General features: G+C 48.9%; 1 protein-coding gene across 5 annotated transcripts in view; it reads right to left on the reverse strand.

The window, feature by feature from the left end:
• The window catches only part of IGSF9B (immunoglobulin superfamily member 9B), a 94,955-nt gene that overhangs the window by 65,954 nt on the left and 16,884 nt on the right, over nucleotides 1–12,117 (reverse strand). For all 5 annotated transcript variants that reach the window (XR_014463990.1, XR_014463991.1, XM_083162899.1 and 2 more), the window contains exons 2-3: nucleotides 4,855–5,052; nucleotides 2,839–2,985 (exon numbers count right to left, since the gene is read on the reverse strand). Coding sequence is in view for 3 of the 5 variants with exons in the window: in XM_083162899.1 (XP_083019025.1) it covers nucleotides 2,839–2,985; nucleotides 4,855–5,052 (345 nt within the window). In the remaining 2 variants the exon portion in view is untranslated. The remainder of the gene's footprint in view (nucleotides 1–2,838; nucleotides 2,986–4,854; nucleotides 5,053–12,117) is intronic.

A 12,117-nucleotide genomic window follows, 5' to 3' on the forward strand; every position in this document is an offset into this window, starting at 1 on the left:
CTTTATAGTCTTTCATTAATTTTTTTTATAATTTTGTATATCTGAGAGCTCCACCAATATTGTTTTTTTTCTTGTTTTCTTCTTTTTCTGGGGACTGACCTTCCCCTGTGTGTGAGCAGCTGGCTCAACCCCCACCCCATAGTGCCTATACTCTCACCTCTGTGAATTTTTTTTCCCCCAAGCACCACAACTATTTATGAAAACATAGGGTACAGAAAAATAGCAGTGGGTGACATATTTGGCTGTAACAGAAGGCAGTGTGTTCGCTGAAGGACTGGAGAGGTGTACAGTAATGAGTGTCTGCAGGCAACAGTGTAGCATGGTGGGGGTTTCTTGTAAATTAGGGGCAGCATTTCTGCAAAGGAAGTAGGAGATTAGGTCAGTCGTGCATACAGATCATAGCTCACAGCGACAGTAATAGCTGAAGTATCTAATCACAATCCCGTCGCAATTTGCTGGACAGGGAGTCGCCGTTTGGGGAGTGTCAGGCATGCCCAGGTGTTTTCAGGAAGGGTCAGTGACATCAGTGTTGGTCTTGATCAGCCTGTCTCTGTCGCAGTTGTGGAAGGGTCAGGATTCCTCGCATTTGCACAGACCAGGAGACTCATTCAATGATTTGCGAGTTGTGTATGGATGTGTGACAGGATATTTTTGCAAGCGGCGGGTTTTCTTTTTGTCTGGACACCGGCTATTTACTCGCCAATTAGCAGATAAACGGTCAGGTCCGAATGAGGACCCAAATACGGATTTGATTTAGATTTCTCTGCTGTCCATCCACTTTGCAAACAATAGTTAGCATTAACACCACATTTTTGCACTTCTGACAGCGTGACCAGTAGACACAGGGGCAGATGTATTAAGCCTGGAGAAGTGACAAAGTGGAAGAGGATAATGCAGAAGCCAATCAGCTCCCAACAGTAATTTTTCTGATCATGTCGGTAACTTGACAGTTAGGAGCTGGTTGGCCAATGATAAAGTACCCGCCCTTTATTACTTCACCGGGTTTAAAAAAAGTCTACCCCAGTGGAATCCGCTGAAGGCTGAAAGTCTAGATATAAGAAAGGATACAGTTTGTACTAGCGACAGCTGTGATATGTCCGCCCCACATGAACCTTAATCACACTAATGAATTCAATCAATACAATGCGATCACAGACAGAGGCATCCGTAATAACACACAGACAGCGCCACAAGCTAGAATAAATCCATGCAACGATAAAGCAGGAGGGGGCTGGGTGTCATAGGTGAAAGGTCAGGGGGCGATACCCTAGTATTACCCATTATTTATTAATGAGCGATCTGCTTCATTACTTTCTGTTATCATAGGATTTAACTTGGCAACTGCCGTGCCATTTATCTCCCATCGCTTCCTACTGGAAGTCACTCAGACATGCCGTTCAGGAACAAAGTGTTATTTCAATGTTTATTGCAAATGTTACATTATGAAAGGACTGATCGGACTCCTTTGAGCTTCATCAAAGCTTGTAGAGAGATAAAGTACCAGCCAATCAGCTCCTAGCTGCCATGTTACAGGCTGTGTTTGGAAAATGAGCATTTGGTACTTTAATTCTCTTAACTTTATCTCTCTCCCATTACTAATAAGAATTGGGCTTTGGAGGGTTGCAGAATACAGAAATACTGATTTTTTTCTTCTTCGCCCGTTGACCGTCATGGAGGAGTTTCCTTTGACATTTGTGCTGTAAATGTATTAAACGGCCAGTGCCTGGATTTGTCGCTGTGGAAACTTGGGCACTGAAAGGTCGCACTCACGTGAACTAATAAAAGGGCAACATTCATTTTTAATGCACTTGTCTTGTGACCTTAGTCTTTGCCATGGCTAATATAATATTCAGTGCTCTAATGAAACATCAGCTGAAATACTCTGCAGTCAATGATGGATAGACTATATCTGTTATCCAGCAAGGAGTAAAAGGCTGCGCGTTCCTTCCCACAGAGCTGTTTGATGCGTGCAGGCGCTGGGGGTGGTGAGGGACATATTGGGTTAAGCCTCTGTTAAAACGGAAATGTTTCTACCGCCAGTTACATCAGCGGCTCCCAATATGTAACCAACATTCAGCTCAGGAACACGCAGCTATGGAGGGAATAGCAGGAGATTTAAAGGGTTAGTTCTAAAGGGAAACAGTCATCTGTCAGACAGTCATTAGGTCGACAGGGTTAAAGGTCGACGTGGCTCAAGGTCGACATGACTTAAGGTCGACATGGTTTTAGGTTGACAATCATTAGGTCGACATGAGTTTTTCACTGTTTGAGCCGACAGGCGGTATTTCATGCCCTGCCATCCACTAGGGCGTGGTGGGAGAATAAAATAGTGTGCCGAGCGCAGCGAGGCACCATGCCAGAAGCATTGCGAGCAAAGCGAGGGCCTGCGGTTCAACTCACACTGTGTCCATGTCGACTGTGTCGACATTCGGGTAAAAAAACAGTGAAAACTCATGTCGACCTAATGACTGTCGACCTAAAACCATGTCGACATTGGCCCATGTCGACCTTAAGTCATGTCGACCTTGGGGACAGTCGACCTTCCGGGGTCGACCTAATGACTGTAGACCTAAGTCTGTTCTGACAGATGTACCGCTTCCGATCTAAAGCAGCCTCCTCTTTCTCCCCAGTATATTACATCTGCCCAGAGTATAACGACCAGGGCGCCCGCACGGTATAACGGCCAGGGCGCGCGCACGGTATATCGGCCAAAATACATGTGCGTGGCCATGACACTGGCGTCAGAATTCTCACCTTCTCATTGGCTCAGAATGTCAGCAACATCAGACAGAAGCACAGGTTCAGGGTCAGGCTATTCTCGGTGTGCCAGCCACTTACCGTTCACTGTCAGGTGGACCCAGCTGCCGTTGTGAAATGTGTCATATTGCTGCTCCAGCATCAGCACTTTGCACTCGTACCAGCCCTGATCTTGTGAGCGAGCCTGATCAATGCGCAGCGATGCCTTGTCATGGAGGGTGGCGCGGCCTGGGAGCAGGGCGATATGGGAACACAATCAATATAACACTACAATACTTTGCAGCACTCACTCTGTATTATACACCCATCAACTTACACGTGTCATTACACACCAGTGATTGCACACACGCCCAGACATTACTGCTCCCACCAGAGGCTAGTGGCTAGGGCTCCCCTCGCCTCACAGTAAATACGGTTAGGGTACCCCCTCTCCCATAGTATTAAAGCCAGCGTCCTCCTCTCTCCCACAGAATTACAGCCAGTGTTCCCCTCTCCCCACAGTATCACAGCTAGGATTCCCCTCTCCCACAGTATTACAGCCAGCATCCCCCTCTCTCCCACAGTATTACAGCCAGCATCCCCCTCTCTCCCACAGTATTACAGCCAGCATCCCCCTCTCTCCCACAGTATCACGGCTAGGGTCCCCCCTCTCCCACAGTATTACGGCCACGGTCCCCCCCCCCCCCCTCTCCCACAGTATTACAGCCAGCATCCCCCTCTCTCCCACAGTATTACGGCTAGGGTCCCCCTCTCCCACAGTATTACGGCCACAGCCCCCCTCTCCCACAGTATTACGATTACGGCAAGGGTCCCCCTCTCTCCCACAGTATATATTATTATTATATTTTTATTTATAAGGCGCCATACATGTAGAACAGAACAGTACAAGGTAAAAAGAACTAGACATAACGGCAACTATAGAACAAAAACAGAGCATAATTAACAGCACAAATCTTAGTAAACAATACAGCTGAGATATAGGGAAGTGAGTGAGAAGAGATGCAGGTATAGATTGTAGGCGAGTAATAGAGCTGTAATTGAAAAGCAAGAGTGCTGTGAGAACAGGAGGGGAGAGGGCTCTGCTCTTAGGAGCTTACAATCTAGAAGGAGGGGGAGACAGAGGTGATATGAGGTGCAGGTAAGGAGATCTGAGGCCAGAGTCCCCCTGTCTCCCAAAGTAGAACAACCAGAATCCCCCTCTCCCACAGTATTACAGCCAGCGTCCTCCTCTCACACAGTATTAAGGCCAGGGTCCCCCTTCTCTCCCACTGTATTACGGCCAGGGTCCCCCCTCTCTCCCACTATATTACGGCCAGGGTACCCCCTCTCTCCCACTGTATTACGGCCAGGGTCCCCCCTCTCTCCCACTGTATTACGGCCAGGGTCCCCCCTCTCTCCCACTGTATTACGGCCAGGGTCCCCCCTCTCTCCCACTGTATTACAGCCAGGGTCCCCCCTCTCTCCCACTGTATTACAGCCAGGGTCCCCCCTCTCTCCCACTGTATTACGGCCAGGGTCTCCCCTCTCTCCCACTGTATTACGGCCAGGGTCCCCCCTCTCTCCCCACAGTATAATTGTCAGTCCCTGTCTCACTACACTATAGTAGAATCCTATACAATATTGCTGCTGTTTGGGGAACACGGTCACACGGATGATCTCGCACTGCTCCTTCTGATTCTGGGATGTGTGTTCTTTGACGGAACATCCTGTTATTTAGACCACAAGATATAATATTGCTCACACTATTGGTATTTATTGATTTCTGTATTTCACACCTTCCATAGAGACAGATAATTCTCCGCTCCCTGGCTGCAGTTCCTGTGTGTGCGCGCATTGCTGAGATGTTACATGTACACTTGGCTGATGGCCTACAGTATATAATATCAGGATTTCTGCATTGTGTTAGAACACATTAAAAGCTTCCAAATCCAAATTCTACCCCCTTCCCCAGTCTCCCAGCCCCTCCCCTCCCTCCCCCATACCTTTCACTGTTCCTATCTGTTCCACAAGGAGAACTGCTTGTGGAAGGACCAAGTCGGCAATGTCTGATTAATACAGAAAGGAATTTACAGTGTGAGGTCCCTAACCAATCCATACCTGCATATTCTGGGTCCACGTGAGGAGGGTAGAACCCAAACTTGATGAAGATGGGAATGGGTACGCCAAACTTAAACCATTCAACAACGTAGGGAGGAGGCTGCGCAGTAAGTGGATGTATCACATTGCACCCCAGAATGATGCTCTCTCCTGCACGTGCCGTCACAAACTGCGGCTCCTCCCGGGAGCCCCCCACACCTGCAAGACAGGGATCGGTAAGGTCATAGGCAGATAGACAGCTATAAAGAGAAAATTAGGAAAATATTAAAGACATTAGAAGATCTGAGCACAGAGCATCCGCAGGGGTTCCGTGGTCACCAGAGATGGGGGTGGGTGTCCGCTAAAATCCGGATTGTGGGCCTTTATCATTTCATAAATTATAATAGTTAGTCATTAAAGGGGGATTTCCAGATAATACTGTAAATGGGCCATGAGAATGTTAGCAAGTTAGGCTGCGGCCCAGGAATAGAAAGAGATGCTCACCGGAGCAGGCGCAACTGATCCATAGCAGTGAATGGACTATATATGTATAGAACACATTTGTAGCCGCCCATGATATCGATTGCATCCTCCTCTGAATCAGTCCCTTTCTGAACAAAGCCGCTGTTTATATATACAGTGTAAGATATATAGTCATGAATATTACCCAATGTCTCCTATGTAAACTAGCTCTATACAGAACTGACATTTCTCTTAGCACTCTGGCATTGAATAATACATCGGATAATCACTCCTACTGCATGCATGTGCTTTATTTAATAGCAGTCTTACATGCAGCTGTGGTGGGAGATGCGCCCTGCTCTGCAATGTACAGATTATCGCTATTTTGCACATGCGCAGGACTGTGCTCTGTGCAAGAGCAAAGGAGTCCAGCGACACCTGACGCAGGACAGCAGCAGATGGTCAGTGACTGGAGTTGGGAGGGTACAGTTTTGACAGCGGTCAGGGATCTCTGCCGAAGCATCAGTGATAGCAACTCCAACTACATTGGAATCAGGTCCATTGCACATAAGCTGCTTCCTCTCCTTTCTGCCTTAGAGCCAGATGTATCAAGTTTCAAAAAGTGATAAACCAGAGAGATAAAACAGACAGCCAATCAGCTTCAACCTGTCATGTTATAGGCTGGGTTTGAAAAAGGACAGGACGGAGCTGATTGGCTGGTTCTTTAGCACTCTCCACTTCATCACTTTTTGAAGATTAAGGTGCCCATACAAGGTACAATTATGGTATGCAATTTGGTGTAGATCACATCGCATACATTTTGCCATGCAGTGAGATGCAATCTAGTACAAAAAGTATGTGAAGCACAGAAAATGCAATCTCTGGGCCCCATTCATATGCTCCAATCACCATGTGCAACTCCTGTGGTGATTGCCGTGATCCCATCGTCACGTATGTGCATCTAATTCGCTCCAACTCGCTCATAGAAATGCACTGAGTGGCAATATCGCAGCATGGCGATTCTGCGCAGCGTGTGCGAATTCAGTATGATAAAAGAGCACGAGCAGCCAGATTGCCACAACGGTGAGTGCGACTACATCTATACGGAGGTACTCACTCGGGCCGATTCAGGATCGCTCGGTGCGATACGAATTCAGCCCCATTCCCGATGGTTGGTTTTGCCCATGCGCATTTCTGCTGTTCGCTGCAGGGAGGGAGGGCTGTGGGCGGGTGCAGGGGAACACAGGTGCGGCGTTCCCTGCTCCGGGTGGCAGACGTCACATGACATCACCCAGATGGAAATAAAACTCAGTTTAGACAGACTTATTTATGAAAGGGAGAGAAATCAGTCGATGGTCAGCGACCATGGAATAATTTCTCTCCCCTTCAGCTGCATGTGAGGGGATGTGTTCGCATACAGCTGGGCAGCGTTTATGGACTTGCAAAGCAGCGAATGATGGCTTAGCGAGTCTGTAAGATCCTTGTAGCGGAGCGGCCTCCACTATGACAAACGCTGTGTATTTCCCATTGCTGCAGAGGCCCTGGGCTCTAGTGCGGACACAGGGTCTGGCTAAAAATAACTGAATTGCTGCAGATCCTGCTCAGCTAGAAACATATGGGGGAGATGATATTCCTGCATGAGTGTTGCAGAGCATTGTTCTGCATGCAATGCAGGGTTATGGCAGGCTACACCTTAGTACGATCTACACTTTCTACTGGTTATGGTGGCTCAATGCAAGAACGGGTACAGGTGTATTCGCCCCTGGTATTGTATATGCTAATCTGCCTAGCAAAGATGCTCTTAATGGATACATGCAATGTGTTCTGAGGACAGAACTGCAGGAGTGCAGAGATGCTCTATTTCCATCTTGTCTCCCCTGAGCCTTTCTCTGGCAGGAAACGGATTTTTAAAGCAACGCTCTGCTGCGTTTTACAGCTGCAATGGGCCAATGCGAGGAGTCTTCCAGAGAGATTAGGGCTGCATTCTCTGAATTAATGTGTCTTCAGCCATGTAAGGCAGCCATGTGCACACACACACACACACACACACACACACAAAAACGTTTCTATTACCAGGGAACGCTCTACTAGGGTGAGAAGGTGACAGTGAGTGGATTCTGTGCAGCAGTGAAGTGGTTAATGGGGAACTAGGAAGCTCGTTCTCCTCTACGAGTCTGTAGCTAGAGCAGCCGCGAGCGATCGGATTGGCTGATGGTGACATCACTAGCTCTGGGGAGAGACATCAGTGGATATTTCTGACACACTGAAGATAGCCAACGATGGGGGGTGTGTGTGTGTATGGAGGGGGGTTGATGGGTGACCCCCGAGTGACAAGTGCTGACAAATTAAGACCTCAGCAACCTCTATCACCAGGAGGGCAGATGTCTATGCATCAATTTAAATGTATTTTTCTCAGAATGGATTATGTCATACTATTGCAGGCGTGCTTGTGTGTGTGTGTGTGTGTGTGTGTGTGTGTGTGTGTGTGTGTGTGTGTGTGTATATATGTGTGTGTATAGGTCTTATACAGCCCAAAGCACATTATGCTGTACCATGATCACATAGGTATCTGCAATAAAGCATTCTTTGTTTATTCGACAGAATCATTCTCACCTAATCCCCCCCCCCATGAGGACTGAGAGGATCCCCCCCACCCCCTCGAAGATGTCAGGATATTACACTGTGATCATCTCCACACCCTTAAACACACACACACACACACACACAATGTAGCAGCTCTGGCTGATCTAGAGACATGAACCACAGTGTAGCTGGGACCAGGCAGATAAATAATGCATAACCCGGGAAGATGAAGTCACAGGTAGATCTCAGGTCCTGAGAGACAGTGTTACTGAGACACCTGATTGCCTACGAGACAGCAGACTGCTGGCTGGATCCATCTGATTAGAGGGGGACGTGTAGAAATCACTCTGCTACTGCAAAACATGGGCCCTTATTCAGATCTGTGCGGCCGGAGCCGCACACGGTGCTCCGGCCGCACAAACCAATCCCCGCCCACGATACGGATCGCCACGGCCGTCCGTACACGGACGGCTGGCGATCCGCAAGAAAATGGTGGGGCGTACGCCTCCACCATGGTGGGAGCTGCCCCCTGCATTCGATGGTCGGTGACCATCGAAGGCAGGGCCGCACGCCCCACCAGGTCCCGCAAGCTGAGACCACACGGACAATCGTCCGTGTGATAGCTTGTATGGGGGCTGAGAGCTGACATCCGGCGACGTCAGCTTCCCGCCCCCATCACTGGCGTCATACCCTCATTAGCATGCATACGCCCCGCGTTTGCATGGGAACGCCCATGAAACGCGGGGCGTATGCATAGGGAAATGAGGGTATGAAGCCCCTCACGCCCCTATACGCCCCCTTTGCGGCGGACGAACTACGTCTGCGGCGAATTGGGCTGCACATGCGCAGATTGACCTCTGCGCATGTGCAGACTGAAAACATCGGCGGTACGGCCGCACGCGGGCCGTACCGCACGATTCAGAATAAGGGCCATGGAGAGGTGCAGTTTAGAGGCAGGGAGCCCATGGGACCCTAGTGGTAGGGTGACCAACTCATCCCTTTAATTCGGGACACATTAATTACACAGGTTCTGTTGCTGGCTTTCACCTGGTTTTAAACTGCCACATCTCAAGACTCCATTTCACCTGGTTTCAAACTGCCACAGAACCTGTGTAATTAATATGTGTCCCGGATTAAAGGGATGAGTTGGTCACCCTACCTTGTGGTGAATCTATCCACCAAGAAGCATCATTAGTTACTGTGTGCTTCTAATCTTATGGGACCTGACCTACTGCATGGTCTGAACATTGTGCTGGAAGATGCAGTGTCGGGGTAATAAGCTCTCCAGTGCTGGAAGATGCAGTGTCAAGGTAATAAGCTCTCCAGTGCTGGAAGATGCAGTGTCGGGGTAACAAGCTCTCCAGCGCTGGAAGATGCAGTGTCGGGGTAACAAGCTCTCCAGCGCTGGAAGATGCAGTGTCGGGGTAATAAGCTCGCCAGCGCTGGAAGATGCAGTGTCGGGGTAATAAGCTCTCCAGTGCTGGAAGATGCAGTGTCGGGGTAATAAGCTCTCCAGTGCTGGAAGATGCAGTGTCGGGGTAATAAGCTCTCCAGCGCTGGAAGATGCAGTGTCGGGGTAATAAGCTCTCCAGCGCTGGAAGATGCAGTGTCGGGGTAATAAGCTCTCCAGTGCTGGAAGATGCAGTGTCGGGGTAATAAGCTCTCCAGCGCTGGAAGATGCAGTGTCGGGGTAATAAGCTCTCCAGTGCTGGAAGATGCAGTGTCGGGGTAATAAGCTCTCCAGTGCTGGAAGATGCAGTGTCGGGGTAATAAGCTCTCCAGTGCTGGAAGATGCAGTGTCGGGGTAATAAGCTCTCCAGGCAGCATTGTATCTGAGCAGGGATTGTGCAGAGGAGCTGTCCAGGGTCCTGGTGGTGCTGAACAGAGAACAGTAACTACACAATAATCCATCATTTACACATCAGGCAGGAGGAAAACCTGGTTATTCCTGAAGTGCCGATGGCTAGGGGGAACCTAAATTTGCAAAATGTGACATCATGTGGGATGGTCTGAATTTCATTCCTTGTTATTGCAAATGTTGCCTTATTAGTAGCAGTGTGAAGACATTCACTAGGGTATAAAATAGAGTATCATTTATCACTGTCAAGCAGAGTCTTTGTCATCGCAGGGTATTTATATTATTGCGCCCCTGGCAGGAAGACTGCTCAGCTGCACAAAGGGCACTGTTTAGCGAGCCTTCTAATGCCACGTGCAAATGCCTGCCCCCATCCGCACTCTGAACATCCCGACACTTTGCGAATGGATGTTTTGCATAAGCATCCATTCGCAGGATAGAGTAGAGGGGCAAAATCATTTGATGGTCGCCGAGCAAATCTTAGTCAGTCTGTGTTGACTTAGACTTATGGCGTCCAGGTACGAGAACGGATCGGGGGATGAGGTCCTGTAACGTCAGCCACCAGCCCCCAGCAGGCAGCTGCTCGTCTGCTTTCGCATGGAGACACCCAGCGTTTTTCTGGGCGTACCCAGCATTTTTGAGGATACGCTGGTCCCCAATGCGAACACACCAGGGACCGAAGGAATTAGAATCAGGCCCCAAAACTGGGGACATTTTTAAATCCTGGGATTCGGCTCTATTCCTCAATCCCAGGATCGGCATCTAGTGCCATGCCATGCTGGTGTCCAGTCTTTGAGCGGGCAGACGCGCACTGCTGAAGGGGCAGGGAGGTGCATGGCTGAACAACCGAACCTTTAACATCATGCTGCACAGCCACACAACCTGGTTGCCGAGCAGCGGCACGTCCCGGGATTGTGATTTGGGCCTAAAGTGAAGAGCATTTGTTTACACATAAATGTTTATGCCATGTCACACGATAGTAAATTTACTAAGATAGTTCTGTTGAAAATGGGATGTTGCCCATAGCAACCAATCAGAGTCTACTTATTTCTTTAGCACCTTCTAGAATATAAGATACAATCGGATTGGTTGCTATGGGCAACATCACATTTGGGGGGGGATTCTGTATGGCTGCTTACCGAGCGCTGAAATGTCACCCTCTGCCTCTACCACCTCTGATGGGAGGCACTTCCACTTATCCACTACCCTTTCTGTAAAGTAATTTTTTCTCAGATTTCCCCTGAATCTTCCTCCCTCTAATTTCAGTTTCTGGTTTCACACATTGCGATGGGGGTGATTACAGCAACTACTGTTAATGAATTTAAATCAAAACTGGATGCATTTTTGGCCATGAAGGGAATCCTATAGATAGGACTTACTCAAGTCAGTACTTTAGGGTGACCAACTCATCCCTTTAATCCGGGACACATTAATTACACAGGTTCTGTGGCTGGCTTTCACCTGGTTTTAAACTGCCACAGAACCTGTGTAATTAATATGTGTCCCGGATTAAAGGGATGAGTTGGTCACCCTACAGTACTTACAAGTTAGATAGATTGAACTCGATGGACTAACATCTTTTTTCAGACTTAATTACTATGTTAAGGCGCCCATACACTATGCGATTTTGGGACTATTTCATCCGACTTAACCGGGTGAAATCATCCCAAAATCGCAGATGTGTGACATCTGATCCAATGCGCGGTCCTGTGCGCATCGGATTGGATCAGGGAGGTCAGACGATCAGCACATAAGATCACATCCGACCTTCAGACTGACTGGAGGAGCAGCAGCGCTCATAAGGGGGACGCCGGAGGGGGCAGCAGGACCTGACGCTTTAAATAGCTGGCGGCGCCGGCAAGTGCTGACCTGGCCGGGCGGTGTGTGTTCAGACATCAGCAGCGGGGATGGGCAGTGCAGTGGTGGACATTAGATTTTTTTAAAACACTCAGAGCTCTCAGCCAATCATTTGACAGGTATTTAAAAAAATCTAATACCTGGCCGCCACTGCACTGCCCGTCCCCGCTGCTGATGTCTGTGAACACACACCGCCCGGCCAGGTCAGCACTCGCCGCCGCCAGCTAGTTAAAGCGTCAGGACCCGCTGCCCGCTCCGGCGTCCCACTGATGAGCATCACCGCCCACCCCCTGCTCCTCACCGCCCGCTGCAGCTCCCTCCTGTACCTTGGTAAACCCTTGATAGAAACTATGAAATATATCATGTCCCCCCTCTCCCTTCTCTGCTCCTATGAAATAAGACCCATTCTATAGAACTCCCATCTTAGTACCTTTACCCTGACATTTTCAACGCTAAACACTCAGACATGTGTAACTAGTGTACCCTTCCCTGGTGGAGACACCCAGCCAACCCATAATTACCCCTAT

The sequence above is a fragment of the Crinia signifera genome, chromosome 19 (assembly GCF_055691185.1).
Source record: "Crinia signifera chromosome 19, ASM5569118v1, whole genome shotgun sequence".
Classification (NCBI taxonomy): Eukaryota; Metazoa; Chordata; class Amphibia; order Anura; family Myobatrachidae; genus Crinia; species Crinia signifera.